The 14,771-nt window shown below is 31.0% G+C and overlaps 1 protein-coding gene across 3 annotated transcripts; it reads left to right on the top strand.

Annotated features, from left to right (window-relative positions):
- The first annotated feature begins 277 nt into the window (after window positions 1-277).
- Window positions 278-9,553, top strand: LOC148760551 (xylose isomerase-like). Of its 3 annotated transcripts, XM_088802622.1 has the most exons (9): window positions 278-433; window positions 867-956; window positions 1,056-1,160; window positions 1,389-1,463; window positions 1,538-1,667; window positions 1,759-1,850; window positions 2,002-2,052; window positions 7,730-7,781; window positions 8,708-9,091. In XM_088802622.1, exons 2-9 carry the CDS (start codon window positions 879-881, stop codon window positions 8,746-8,748), a joined length of 624 nt encoding a protein of 207 aa, XP_088658748.1. In that variant the 5' UTR covers window positions 278-433; window positions 867-878; the 3' UTR covers window positions 8,749-9,091. The 3 variants fall into 3 exon arrangements, with proteins under 3 accessions (XP_088658748.1, XP_088658750.1, XP_088658749.1); XM_088802624.1 differs by lacking the exons at window positions 7,730-7,781; window positions 8,708-9,091 and adding an exon at window positions 9,515-9,553; XM_088802623.1 differs by lacking the exon at window positions 7,730-7,781.
- The last annotated feature ends 5,218 nt before the right edge of the window (window positions 9,554-14,771 follow it).

Here is a 14,771-nt window from a genome sequence, read left to right as displayed (position 1 = left end):
GTTATTATTTAATCAAATATTAATTAAAAATTATAAATATTTATTTTTAAAATTTTTAGCATTTAAATTTATTTATTAACAAAATCATAACATTTGATTATTTGAAAGATATAAAGTCATGAAGGTATATTAAATATAAATTTTATAATATATTTTTATCTTTATTTATGTTATTTATTAGTGTTTAAAAAAGGAAAAAAAACCTAATAATTTCCTAATTAATAGCTATTAAAAAAGGACTTACACATGGTGACGCAATGTACCTATCCTTATCCAAAAGAATCACTTGAAAATCATTTTGAAAATAATTACAATTTAACACCCTTCTAATCCGATACTCTTTCTTCAACTTACGTATAAATACGGAGTCTCTTCCACTCTTCGTCAGCTCTTTTCTCCTCCTTTTCAAAAACCCTGCTCTGTTTTTCAATCTGTAAGTTCTCTATATATCAGCTTGGGTTTTTATTTTTGTTTAAAAAAATTGAGAATGACCCTTGATTTTTCATGCGATTTCCGATGATGGGTATGGTTCAAAATTTTCAATTTTTTTGTATGCTGTTGTTGTTTTTGTCTGATATCTGATGATGGGTATTCATCAGAAAAAAGAAAAACAGATTTTTTTTTGTTCTATCTGCAAAAATTTGATTTTGCTCATTACCTTTTCGAGTTGATTGTTCTTAGATTATTAGTTTCTCATTGTTAAAGTTTAATTTTTTCTTTTGGTCTAAAGTTTGATGTTTGACCCATTTTTATGTGATTTATGATGTTGGATAATCCTTAAAAATTTTTTTTTTGTTTTGTTGGATAATTATTAGTTGATATTATTGTATTAGTATTTATTTGTTTGGTTGGTTATGTTTTTGCAGGGTTTAGTTTGCATGACATTGGAAAAGAAAAATATGGCTGGCAGGATTTTATTGTTACTTCTTTGTATGAATGCGGTCTCTTTTATAGTGGTAAAAGATCTTCCTTTATAGTGTTCTTTATGTAGCTTGTATTATGTTATCTTTCTTCTTTCTTATTTTTTTTCTGAATTGGAATGTTTTTGCACATAGAATGCTGTACCACAAACATGCCCTGCTGATCTTGGTGGAAAATGTGCTGAAGATGATGATTGGGAAGGGGAATTTTTCCCTGGAATTCCCAAAATTAAGTACGAGGTAAAGATGGCTACATCCCAATGATATGCAAAATAATGTACATGTGTTGGTTAATTAAAATTTAAAGGGTTGTAATTTTTTACTTTGTTATTACTGAAACGCTACATTTTTCTCTTGTTGGAAGATTTTATTAGAAATCAGAAATATGTTTCTCAAAGTGAACAGAGTTGTGATTATCATAGCTTAATTATACAAAAATATGATATTTAACAGAGATTTTGACTGCAGGGTACTTCTAGCAAAAATCCACTGGCATACAAATGGTACAATGCGGAAGAGGAGATTCTTGGGAAGAAAATGAAGGTTGGTTTCTATTCTTAACTTATATGAGACTTGTCAAGATGTTCATGGTTTCTGACAAGTTATCAATGATGTAGGACTGGTTGAGATTTAGTGTTGCATTTTGGCATACATTCCGTGGGACAGGTGCTGATCCCTTTGGTGCACCCACTAAGTATTGGCCATGGGAAGATGGTACTAATTCCATTGCTATGGCCAAAAGAAGAAGTAAGATTGATAGTTATTGCCCACCTTTCTCTGATTAAGTCTAATTTTGTGACATGCAGTAATCTTTTTTGTTCCTTAAAACAAATTGCAGTGAGAGCCAACTTTGAATTCATAAACAAGCTTGGAGTTGATCGGTGGTGTTTTCATGACAGGGACATTGCTCCTGATGGCAAAACCCTAGAGGTCAGATAAATTTTTTGTTAGTACTTAAGTTGCTTTTAATATTTGAATGTTTGGATTTGGAAATGAACTGGTTCTTCTAAACTGTTTTGACAACTATCCTTTTACTTTTGATAATTGTCTATCAATAATTGTATTATTGTGTTTGTTGTAGGAAGCTAATGCAAACTTGGATGAAGTTGTTGCCCTCGCTAAAGAACTTCAGGTAACTAGCTGAATGTGCAAAAAAGTGTTAAATGGATTCTCTCTTACTTAAGTACCTAATGTCCTATTTTTTTTCTTTCATATAATTCTACATGTTCTTGAAGATCTCTTTACATCTTATTTACTTATTTATTTTTATTTGGTTTTTAACAGTCTGGATTTATCAATCAATATCACACTGGTAGTATGCACTGTGCCTGTTATTATCTAAGCCAGCCCATGCCATGTCATTTACAGTCAACATATGCATATCATGTAAACAAGTTGAACTAGTTTATTGTTTGTTAAAGAAGTATAACGATAAGTTACTAGGCGTCCTAGTAGATTGTCATTGTCTCATTTGAGTGCTTGGTTACCTACCTGGGGATTGAAAGAAATAGAAAAATTCACAATCTTGTATTAATAGTTTGGGATTGGAGAAGGGTTGTTAATTGGGGCTTGCCATTTTTTTAGCTATTTTTTTCCTTCTAATAGACTAAGAATCTATTTTTTGTCTTCACAATAATTTGGCAACTTGTTAATTGGTCGTTAAGAATTGATGGATAAGCATCCCAACAGTGGACTTAATGGTATGCACCTACCATTGAGTTAAATGTTCTTATGCAGATTTCATATAATTATAGGTTACCGTATTTGTATAATTTTGTAAGATGCAAGAAAAACAAATTGCAAAATGTAATATTATACACAGGTACAAATATGACTACATCAATGAAAGAGGTGTCTATGCAACAATAAATTTAAAATACTTCATTACAAAAATAAAATATATAAAATTTTGATTTTGATAGGCTTGGCAAGAAATTAGAAACTTGAAATTCTCATCAACTGACCACCTTTATAGACACGTAGCTGATCTCCAACAGAGTAATGGAAGTAACAGCATTGTAAATTAGACAATTTCTGTAATGCATGCCAATCTGGCATAAATCCAAAAGCTACCAATTGTGTTGTTAATTTGTCCCATTTATGCAAAGATGGTTTGCTTCATTTCTCAAACTGATCCAATGAACAATTTCAAGAAAAAAAATTGACAATGATACTAGCAAAGCAGAGAGGTCAATTATGTCTTTCTCTATCAGTATCCCAATGCCTATATAGCTATGTTTAAATCCAGGTAAACCAACAAGTAAATGGAAAACAAAAAACAAAAAACAAATCAATCTCAATGGTATGCATCCCATTATGTTAATTGGTCGTTAAGAATTGATGGATAAGCATCCCAACAGTGGACTTAATGGTATGCACCTACCATTGAGTTAAATGTTCTTATGCAGATTTCATATAATTATAGGTTACCGTATTTGTATAATTTTGTAAGATGCAAGAAAAACAAATTGCAAAATGTAATATTATACACAGGTACAAATATGACTACATCAATGAAAGAGGTGTCTATGCAACAATAAATTTAAAATACTTCATTACAAAAATAAAATATATAAAATTTTGATTTTGATAGGCTTGGCAAGAAATTAGAAACTTGAAATTCTCATCAACTGACCACCTTTATAGACACGTAGCTGATCTCCAACAGAGTAATGGAAGTAACAGCATTGTAAATTAGACAATTTCTGTAATGCATGCCAATCTGGCATAAATCCAAAAGCTACCAATTGTGTTGTTAATTTGTCCCATTTATGCAAAGATGGTTTGCTTCATTTCTCAAACTGATCCAATGAACAATTTCAAGAAAAAAAATTGACAATGATACTAGCAAAGCAGAGAGGTCAATTATGTCTTTCTCTATCAGTATCCCAATGCCTATATAGCTATGTTTAAATCCAGGTAAACCAACAAGTAAATGGAAAACAAAAAACAAAAAACAAATCAATCTCAATGGTATGCATCCCATTATGTTAATTGGTCGTTAAGAATTGATGGATAAGCATCCCAACAGTGGACTTAATGGTATGCACCTACCATTGAGTTAAATGTTCTTATGCAGATTTCATATAATTATAGGTTACCGTATTTGTATAATTTTGTAAGATGCAAGAAAAACAAATTGCAAAATGTAATATTATACACAGGTACAAATATGACTACATCAATGAAAGAGGTGTCTATGCAACAATAAATTTAAAATACTTCATTACAAAAATAAAATATATAAAATTTTGATTTTGATAGGCTTGGCAAGAAATTAGAAACTTGAAATTCTCATCAACTGACCACCTTTATAGACACGTAGCTGATCTCCAACAGAGTAATGGAAGTAACAGCATTGTAAATTAGACAATTTCTGTAATGCATGCCAATCTGGCATAAATCCAAAAGCTACCAATTGTGTTGTTAATTTGTCCCATTTATGCAAAGATGGTTTGCTTCATTTCTCAAACTGATCCAATGAACAATTTCAAGAAAAAAAATTGACAATGATACTAGCAAAGCAGAGAGGTCAATTATGTCTTTCTCTATCAGTATCCCAATGCCTATATAGCTATGTTTAAATCCAGGTAAACCAACAAGTAAATGGAAAACAAAAAACAAAAAACAAATCAATCTCAAGGCAGTAAGTAAGAAACTCAAACTTGTATTAACCTATCTCCAATCTCATGGTCTCTCCTTCCTTTCTCTGGCTTCTGTGCTCCCTCCCCAAAGAATCACTCTTTCTCAGCTTTGTACCTATTTAATTTTGAGTTTTGACAATACCACATCGAGGTTCCGTTGGATGTCTCTGAGTTCCTTTTCAGATTCTGAAAGCAGCTTTTCATATGAACCTGATTCAACCTCCTTTATCAATCCAGAATAGGACAGATCACCTGCAGTAACCAGCATTGACCTCAAACGCATGATTATTTTATGAGCTTGATCCATCCTGCGTTTTAAATTCATTTTTTTATATAATATTTTCTCCTGAACTCGAAATAGTTTTGCCATCCTTATCACCAGTCCCCTTCGCTTTAGCTCTTCTGGATTTTCCATCATGTAAATGATCTTGTAGACTGAAATGGGTACCATCCCAAGGTAGATTTCCATCATATGTTTCAGCTTAGACTTCAAATCTTGGAAAATGGTCTCTTGTGCTTCATTGACTGAAAAGACATGGTAAATTTCAGTCATGAGGTCAATAAAGACAGATTCAATGTGGAAAATCCAATTCCTTATCACTTTCAGAAATCTTATTCTCAGATTCACAGTCACAGGATCAAATTCAGCAACAGAATCTGAGGCTTTTTGAGAAACATTCAGATCAATTTTCTTCTTCAACTCCTCAAAAACCTGTTTCAGTTTCTTGACTCTAACCCATTTCAGTTCCCCTTCATCTTTTTCCTGCAATTCACCATCATCATCCAAGTCTGAATCTTCATCAAATACAGTTTGATCCTCATCTTCAAGAAATACACGATTACTGTTGACCAGCCCCTTATGCCCTAGAGACGTTTTTATCTCCATTGCAGCATCCCATGGAAACCCATACAATTGAGTAGCAACAACATAGAAGCTAAAGTCTCCAATTTCTAATTTTCTCTTTAACCCTTGACTCTTCTCTTTTCCATCTTCTTTAGTAAAAGCAAGACTTTCAAGATCCATAGGTTTATTCTCTTTATAACTCTCTTCAATCCCACTGCATTTTGGCACTATATCGTAATCCCTCATCAACTCAATGACTCTCTCATTCAATTCATCCCCTCTTTTCTTTAACCCTTCAAGACCTTCAACTAAACCTACCAACTCATCCTCTCCTTTGGTTTCAATCACTTTAAGAACCTCATCTTGCAACTGAGAAAGATCAAGGTTGTGATTATTACCTTCACCGGGTTGATAGAATGGTGTCAGCAACTCATAAAAAACCTCCTTCAAATCTTCTTGATTCGCCTTGAGTTTTGCTGCTGCCTCTGCCAACCCATTAAGCACTTTGGTACTGCTGTCTTGGCTTACTTGGTCAAGGTTTTGGTCAATCATGGAGAGCGTCTGATTGAGTTGGCCAAGTGTTTGGTGAATGTCTCTGTCTTGGGTAGCCATTGATGATCAAAGAAACAAGAAACGAGGTTTACAATAACAAGACGAAGGAAATCTCAGTATAGCCAGAGAGAGAGTGAAAGATTAGAAAGTTTTGATGAGCAAATGTGGATTGGGGGTTCGGTGATTCAGTTAGATATAGGGAAGTTATTTGATTCAATCACATGGGGGTGATGTTTGATTAGATGACAGTGAAGGTTCTTGAGTTTTTGAATATTAGAAAAATAGCTTTGTTTTTATCAAAAATTATGAAATTGTCCAAATTTGTGAAACCATCTCATCTCTACTTTCTAATAGTATGACTTTTCAGGCTTTGATTTCTCCCATTGTCTAAAGCTGAAAAATGTCTTCTTACCATAATTCTTATTTATGGATTTTAACTTTTGTTGAAGCTAACCTACTTTAATTAATTAGTGATGATATTTATTCTTAATTATTACTCTAGAAAATGTAACTCAATATAAATTAAATCTTTATTAATGAATAAAAATTAAAAATTAAAATTTATAATAAAAGATGTTTTTGAATGACGATTTAGAAATATATTAAATGGTGTTGTCTTTTTTCGTCAATTCAAAATTTCACACACATTCATATATTTATATATACTATATATAACTACTTTTTCTTATCTATTTTTAAATAATTATTATATGTTCAAATAATAATCAAGTTCTTTGATTAAAAATGGATGAGATTATAAATTGTTCATATATGTATGCTGGTAGAACTAGGTAGTCCCACCCTGCCTGTAACTCTTTGCTGCTTTAAGCAGATTATTAATGAAAACCACTACATTGACTGAGCAAAAAAATAGAATTTGTCTCTCTTAGAATATTTAAAAAAGACTATTTTAAATTCGACACTTTACAATCTCAATGTGATTTGAGATATGTTTTATCTGTCAAGAAATAATTAAATTATTATTTATGTTAAAATTTGCGTTATTAGAGTTTCTTTCAATAATGAGCAAATTAAAAGAAACTTAAGCCGAGGAAATGAAGAAAATATGCCAATAGATTTATAAGCAACACAACACACCACCAACACCTCACTTCTCAATAACTTATTCATTAATAATGAGTTTCATAGAACAAAAACAAGTAGAAGACTATGAAATTTACAAACCATTTGGGTTTATCTCCTTTGGATCCCAAGATATCGCATGGCTCCAAAAAGAAACCCACATCCATAACCCAATAAAACAACTTTCCAGCCAAATCCATTTTCAAGTTGTAATTAGTCATCAACAGATAATGGTACTGGTGGTCTTGTCCCATCTTCTTCGCAATCTTTGGACAATGGAAATCCACATAACCCCAACTTTCCTTCGAATGAATCTTTTTCAAATGTATTGAATTGTTTACCTTGAGGTATGGGTCCAACAAGTTGGTTGTAGGAAAGGTTCAAGGAAGAAAGTGATGTCAAGTCTACCAATTACGAATAAGATTTTAATATAAAATTAATAATATATTTCTATCAAAAATTAAAATCATTACTGTATTTATGATTTAAGTTTAATTCTCAATTTTATTTTTTTTATTAATTCGTTGAAAAATATATATATTGTCTTATTAATCGAAAATGTTCTTAAATTGCAATAGAGGTTACTGCACACCCTAAGTGTTTAGAATGGTCAACGGAAAGTGGCTTTGTCGAATTTGTTTGCAAACTTAGTTCTGATTTTTATTTATATTTTCTTGAAATATTAGATAATTAGGAGGATTTCTGATTTGCTACTTGAAAGTGAATTTGACAAATCAAGTAAGTGATCGATGTCCCTTTGGTGTTTTCACATGCTAAAAATTAACCTAAATGTGAAATTGTATTTAGTACATTATATATAATATATCTTGTCTTATGATTTGTTAAAATAGGGTTGGGCATGTAAAAATGTATGTGTATGATTTTTGTATGTTAGATTTAGAATGTGAATTATGTAAAGTGTGATTTATGATTTTGAAACCTAAATATGATTTTGTTTACTGTATGATATATGATTATCTTTGTGATGCAAATATAAAATATTTCTTTTCAAACGAATATGTTTTGATATGCACGATATGTGTTTTGATGAAAATGAATATTACAGTTTTGTGAATTTGGGTAATCAAAAATATGTCTCGTTTTGTCGCCTAGTATGGCTATGTTATGATCCCGCCAATGAGGGTTAATTATTGGCTATGTCGACATGTATTTTAAGATTAGAGATCGATTTCCAAATCGTTCCACTGGTTTCAGAATAGTGGTTTTTGTGATGTATGTTTAATGCAGTCAATAATTGCTTGTGATAAACTTATGACTCATGTCACTGATGTTAATTGTAGTTTATGATTATGACCCACGCCACTGGGGTTAATTGTGGTTTAATTTATGATAATGACCCGTGCCATTGGGGTTAATTGTGGTTTATAATTATGACTTATACCACAAAGGTTAAGTGTGGTCATAATATGTTACAAGAGACCATTAAAAAATATGAATATTTGTGAAATTATGTTTTGTTTTAAGATATAGAAATGAAATTTTGGAATAATATGATTTTAAATAAGATTACCTAAATTTTGTTTTGATATTTATATGATTAATGATATTTTGACTTAAATGTTTTGGGCATGCTTAATCGGGTTGAAGGGAAGTTTGTTACTTATTAAGTGGTTATATTCACGCCTTCTCTCACAATTTCACAGGTTGTGAATTGGTTAGGCACGTGGGAAATTACAAGGATTGACGTTTCATAGGCTAGCATGTGGATTTGGATTGCTTTAGGATTATTTAAATGTTATGAACTTTTAGTTATCTTAAATTAGTTATTCAGGCCTTTATCTCGATATCTTAGCTTTATAGTATTGGAAACGTACTTTTGATCATTGTCAAATTATATCCCTTTTGAATTATGTTGATAGCCTTAGCTTTGTGAATCATTATATTTTCAGAAATATTTTACTCTTTAGTTAGTTGTATAAGATATATGTTTTCGAACTTCACATGTTTGTAGGATTAGATCTTATAGGTATGTGGTGTCTGTTATGTCTTGAGTCTAGAGTGTGACTAAAACATTAAGCAAAAGAAAATGGTTGGATTAAAGGGTGAGTTGGTCAGTTAGACAAAGATTGCATTTTGCATGAAATGACATTAATTATGCAAAACAGCAAAGACAGAAAAGAGGCGCCTTGTGTTTTGTGTGATGTTTTTCTTTGGTGAGGGGAAAAGAAGCTTTTTAATGTTTAATTTATCTTAACCCAATCCAAGTATGAAGTTTGATATCTCTTTTGCTTCTTCTTTGGTCTTACTTGCACATGGTCCTCTGTGTATCGATTTTTTTCCCTTTTATCAATATCTTTTCCTTTGGGGACTTCTCTTTTATTTGTTTCTCCATCTTTACTACAAAATTGCAATAAAATAGCCATGACTAACTTTGGAATATTGTCAATAAGTTACTACATGGAGTAGTAGATGTAATCAAATTATTCAAATTATTCTATTTATTTTGATAGGCTTGGCAAGAGATAGAAACTTGAAATTCTCATCAACTGACCACCTTTATAGACAAGTAGCAAATTCATACATGCAATTGTTAATTTGGATTTGGTTGAAGTGATGAAAGATGGAAGTGAAGCTTGTCTTCTCTATATTTTATCAATATAGTTAGACTGATTTAATTTCTGAAGTGATCTAGAAGAAAGTAATGGAAGTAATAGCATTGTAATTTAGACAATTTCTGTAGTGCATGCCAATGCGGCATACATCCAAAACCTACCAATTTTGTTCTTAATTTGTCCCACTTATGCAAAGATGTTTGCTTCCATTCTCAACTACAATGAACAAGTTCATGAAAAACAAATTTGGTAATGATATTAGCAAAGCAGAGAGGTCAATTATATCTATCTCTATCAGTATCCCTAGTCAAAATGTTCTGACTTTACCCACAAAGAATCACTCTTTCTCAGCTTTGTATCTATTTAATTTTGAGTTCTGACTTTACCCGATCGATGTTCCGTTGGATGTCTCTGAGTTCCTCTTCAGATTCTGAAAGCAGCTTTTCATATGTAGCTGATTCACCCTCCTTTATGAATCGAGTATAGGACAGATCTGCAGTAACCAGCATTGAGCTCAAACGCAAGATTATTTTATGAGCTTGATCCATCCTATCATTTAAATTCATTTTTTCATATAATATTTCTTCGTTACTACCCAATAGTGTTGTCATCATTTTCATCAATGCCTCTAGGTTTGCCCCTTCTGTATTTTCCATCATGTAAATGATCTTGTAGACTGAAATGGGTACCATCCCAAGATAGATTTCCATCATATCTTCCAGCTTAGATTTCAAGTCTTGGAAAATGTTCTCTTCTGCATCATTGCCTGGAAACATATAGTAAATTTCAAACATGAGGTCAACAAAGACAGATTCAATGTGGAAAATCCAATTCCTTATAACTTTCAGAAATCTTATTCTCAGATTCACATTCACAGGATCCAATTCATCACCAGAATCTGAGGCTTTTGGAGAAACATTCAGATCAATTTCCTCCTTTATGTATATCTTCTTCTTCAACTCCTCAAATATCTGTTTCAGTTTCTTGACTCTAACCCATTTCAGTTCCCCTGCATCTTTTTCCTGCAATTTACCATCGTCATCCGAATCTGAATCTTCATCAAGCACTATATGATCCTCATCTTCAAGAAATAGACGCTCACTTTCGACCAGCGTCCTATGCCCTAGAGATCTTTCTATCTCCATTGCTACATTCCATGGAAACCCATACAAATGAGTAGCAACAACATAGAAGCTAAAGTCTCTACTTTCTAAATTTCTCTTTGGCCCTTGACTCTCCTCCTGTCCATCTTCTTTAGTAAAAGCAAGACTTTCAAGATCCATAGGTTTATTCTCTTTATAACTCTCTTCAATCCCACCGCTGCATTTTGGCACTACATTGTAATCCCTCATCAACTCAATGACCCTCTCATTCAATTCATCCCCTCTTTTCTTTAACCCTTCAAGACCATCAACTAAACCTACCAACTCATCTTCCCCTTCGGTTTCAATCACTCTAAGACCCTCATCTTGCAACTGAGAAAGATCACGGTTGTGACTATTACCTTCGCCGGGTTGGAAGAATGGTGTCAGCAACTCATAAAAAACGTCCTTCAATTCTTCTTGATTTGCCTTGAGTCCTGCTACCGCCTCTGCCAACCCATTAAGCACTTCGGTACTGCTGTCTTGGCTTACTTGGTCAAGGTTTTGGTCAATCACGGAGAGCGTCTGATTGAGTTGGCCAAGTGTTTGGTGAATGTCTCTGTCTTCGGTAGCCATTGATGATCAAAGAATAAAGAAATGAGGTTAACAATAACAAAAAGAAGGAAATCTTAGTATAGAGAGAGAGAGGAGAGAGTTTTGGCGCCCAATTGTGGGTTGGGGTTAGGTGATTCAGTTAGATATAGGGAAGTTATTTGATTCAATCACATGGGGGTGATGTTTGATTAGATGACAGTGAAGGTTCTTGAGTTTTTGAATATTAGAAAAATAGCTTTGTTTTTATCAGAAATTATGAAATTGTCCTAATTTGTGAAACCATCTCATCTCTATTTTCTAATAGTATGACTTTTCAGGCTTTGATTTCTCCCATTGTCTAAAGCTGAAAAATGTCTTCTTACCATAATTCTTATTTATGGATTTTAACTTTTGTTGAAGCTAGCCTATATTAATTAATTAATTATGATATTTATTCTAAATTACAACTCTAAATTATGTAATTCAATAGAAATTAAAACTTTATTAATTAATTAAAATTAAAAATTAAAAATTATAATAAAAGATGTTTTCGAACGATGATTTAGAAATATATTAAATGGTGTTATCTTTTTTCATCAATTCAAAGTTGCACACACATTCATATTTTTATATGATCAAAATACTAAAGAAGTCTTTATACTTATGCATTTTGTTCAATTTATTCCATGTACTCAAAATCGAAATAAATTAGTTCCATTATTTTGAGAATTTCTCCAATTTAATTCTTCCTCCTAACGGTATATAATTTTATCGTTAAAGGGGATGATGTCAACACTGACATAGTAGATTTACTGATGTGGCAGTGCCACATCAACATGTCAAATTGACGTGGCACTGTCATGTGTTACTAACATGCTAATGTGGTATTATCATCTTAAAGGGACTAAATTTAAGAAAAATGTAAGGTATAGGGATTAAAATTGAATAAAATTTTAGCTAACTTGACAATGCCACGTCACTTTAACATGCTGACATGGCATTTTTACGTGACACTAACATGATGTGGTATTGTCACATTAGAAGAATTAAATTGAAGAAAAATGTATGATATTGAGACTAAATTAAATAAAAATTTAGAGTATGAAGACTAAATTGAATAAAACTTAGAGACTAAATTAAACTAAAAAAATAATTTTTTTTTAAATTTAAGAGAAAAAATATATTTAGCTCACCTTTCTGATTATCAAATAGCTTTTCTTGTTGATATCATTTCAAAAATACATGTATTAGATTAAAAATAAAACTAAATGGAGCCATATATTAATCTATTAATTTTGGACAAAACGTATAGTAATCTTACTATTAATATGTTTTTATAGGGACCGGAGGATTGGGATATCTTCTCTAGAGAATTTCAAACTAAACAAAAATTAAAAAAAAAAAGTAACATTCACTATATTATTTTCTAGACAAAAGAAGAGAAATATAATTATAAGAAAAATATAATTGTAAATAAAGCAAATAAACTTGGATATATTGGTACGTAATTAAGCATATATCCATTTTCATAAAAAAAAAAAAAGAAATTGAAATTCAAAGCATCAAGTACAATTCAACCATATTGCATAAGAAATTCAACTTTTAGCAAAGGAAATCTAACAAAAATAGGAGACTGCTACGAGAGACCTACGTGTATGTGGTTATCTCATAGAAACCTTAGTCTAACGGTTGAAAGAGATGGTTCCTCAGTTGGATTTTTTTTTTCTTTATTTTGACAAATATTGAATTTAAAAGAAAAATATAAAATAATTGAAGGTATTGCTTTTGCACTTAAATATTCAATTTAATTATAAAATTAATAATAAGTGTTTGTGTTAAAGAAAATTGCAATAAGAAAACAATACATAGTGTTTGAGTCAAACAAAGTTAGTACTAAATAGAAAAATAATTTTGTTTATTAATTTAAATAAATTTCATAAAAAGAGAAATATGATAAATTATTTATAAATTTTTAATATAATATAATATAAATTGACATTTAATGTATCGTCTATATGTAATATTTATTGTATAGTATTATTTAATCGCAAATTACTATTCAAAATAAATATACTTAAAAATTATAAATATTTATTTTTTAATAATTATAAAAATTTATGTTGAAATGTGCAAATTTCATTCTGAATTACATTGCTCTTGTAATTATCACCAAATGACCAAGTTGTGGCATAGTATTGTCAAAATTTAAAAAAAAAAAAAAGTGTGAGATGTGGAAGGAGGAAGTGAGATGGTGGATTCACGAAGAAGCTTAACTTCTCTCGTGGAAGGATTTTAAAGGGTAATCTTATAACCATCATGCAAACAAATCAAGCCATTCCATGGACCCAACCCAGTTGTCCGTAATTGGCATCAACATGGAGCTCCTTTATCTAAAACAAAGGATTAAGACTTGGAAGACTCCAACTCAAAGGATACATCAACAACCAACAAAGATCATGCGGCCTGGAAAACTTTAAAACCCTCAACTCTAGGTTTGGGCTTTTGATTAAGCTAATATGTTTAATGAGTTGAATAGAAATAAAATAAAATAGTAAAAGGAATTGTATTTACACTTAAATATTTAATTTATAAGTGTTTGTGTCAAACAAAATTACTACTCTGCATAATCATTATGTTGGTAAATAAATAAATAGAAAAATATTTTTTATTAATTTAAATAAAAATTCCATAAAAAGAGAAAAATGAATAAATTAGAGCTTTATAATTATTATATACAACTAAAATTTAAAAATAAAATAGATTTATGATCAGTGAATGGGGCTTTAAGAAGTTATCATATGGTTACTACATAAATAAAATAGATTTAGTAGAATTAAATCAATTGAAATATTAGTGGTAAATTTGATCCAACCACAGTAATAACTGAACGAAATCATCACGGAATTGCTAGTATAGGTATAGCTTTCTTTGTTGAAATGGGCAAATTTCTTTTTGAATTACATTGCTCTTTGTGGCATAGTATTGTTAAAATTTAAATGATAATAAACATGTTTTTGATAAGATATACCAGGAAAAATAAATGGCATGCAGTGATGTTAATAGGTAGAAATCTCTTCTCTTGGTCTGCTATAAAACTTCCTTTTATGTTGTCACGACCCGGAACCATCCTCGAGTTCGTGACAACCGCCGCGATGTCCCGATAGGCACTCATCTCCCAAATACCATATCGAGACCTTGCAAGGCTTTCGTATCAGTTTTTTTATCTCCCCTATGGTTAATCGTTGCCAAATGTCGTATTTTAGAGGCTTTTTAGCCTTTTTCCGATTTAAAACAGTGGAAGAATAAATTTCACTTCATAGGGGCATTTTGGTCATTTTTCGTCAAAAATTTCAAATTCAACCAAAATGTAGTATTTAAGCGAGAAATGCATATTTCGAAATCGAAATTAAATTTGAATGTCTAAAACGTGATTTAAAATGGAATTATAACCATTTAAAAAAAATAAAAATATTCGACAA

This window comes from Theobroma cacao, chromosome 10 (genome assembly GCF_053813885.1).
Source record: "Theobroma cacao isolate CCN51 chromosome 10, ASM5381388v1, whole genome shotgun sequence".
Lineage (NCBI taxonomy): Eukaryota > Viridiplantae > Streptophyta > Magnoliopsida > Malvales > Malvaceae > Theobroma > Theobroma cacao.
Note: the sequence above shows the minus strand (reverse complement) of the source record. Positions and strands in the feature narration are given on the sequence as shown.

What these genes read in the sequence shown, in the direction of transcription:
- LOC148760551 (XM_088802622.1), top strand. Translation starts at nt 879, where the DNA reads ATGACATTGGAAAAGAAAAATATGGCTGGCAGGATTTTATTGTTACTT. An exon ending in TGCTATGGCCAAAAGAAGAA is followed by an intron (nt 1,668 to 1,758) that starts GTAAGATTGATA and finishes AACAAATTGCAG; the next exon opens with TGAGAGCCAACTTTGAATTC. An exon ending in AAGTGAATTTGACAAATCAA is followed by an intron (nt 7,782 to 8,707) that starts GTAAGTGATCGA and finishes ACAATTTCACAG; the next exon opens with GTTGTGAATTGGTTAGGCAC.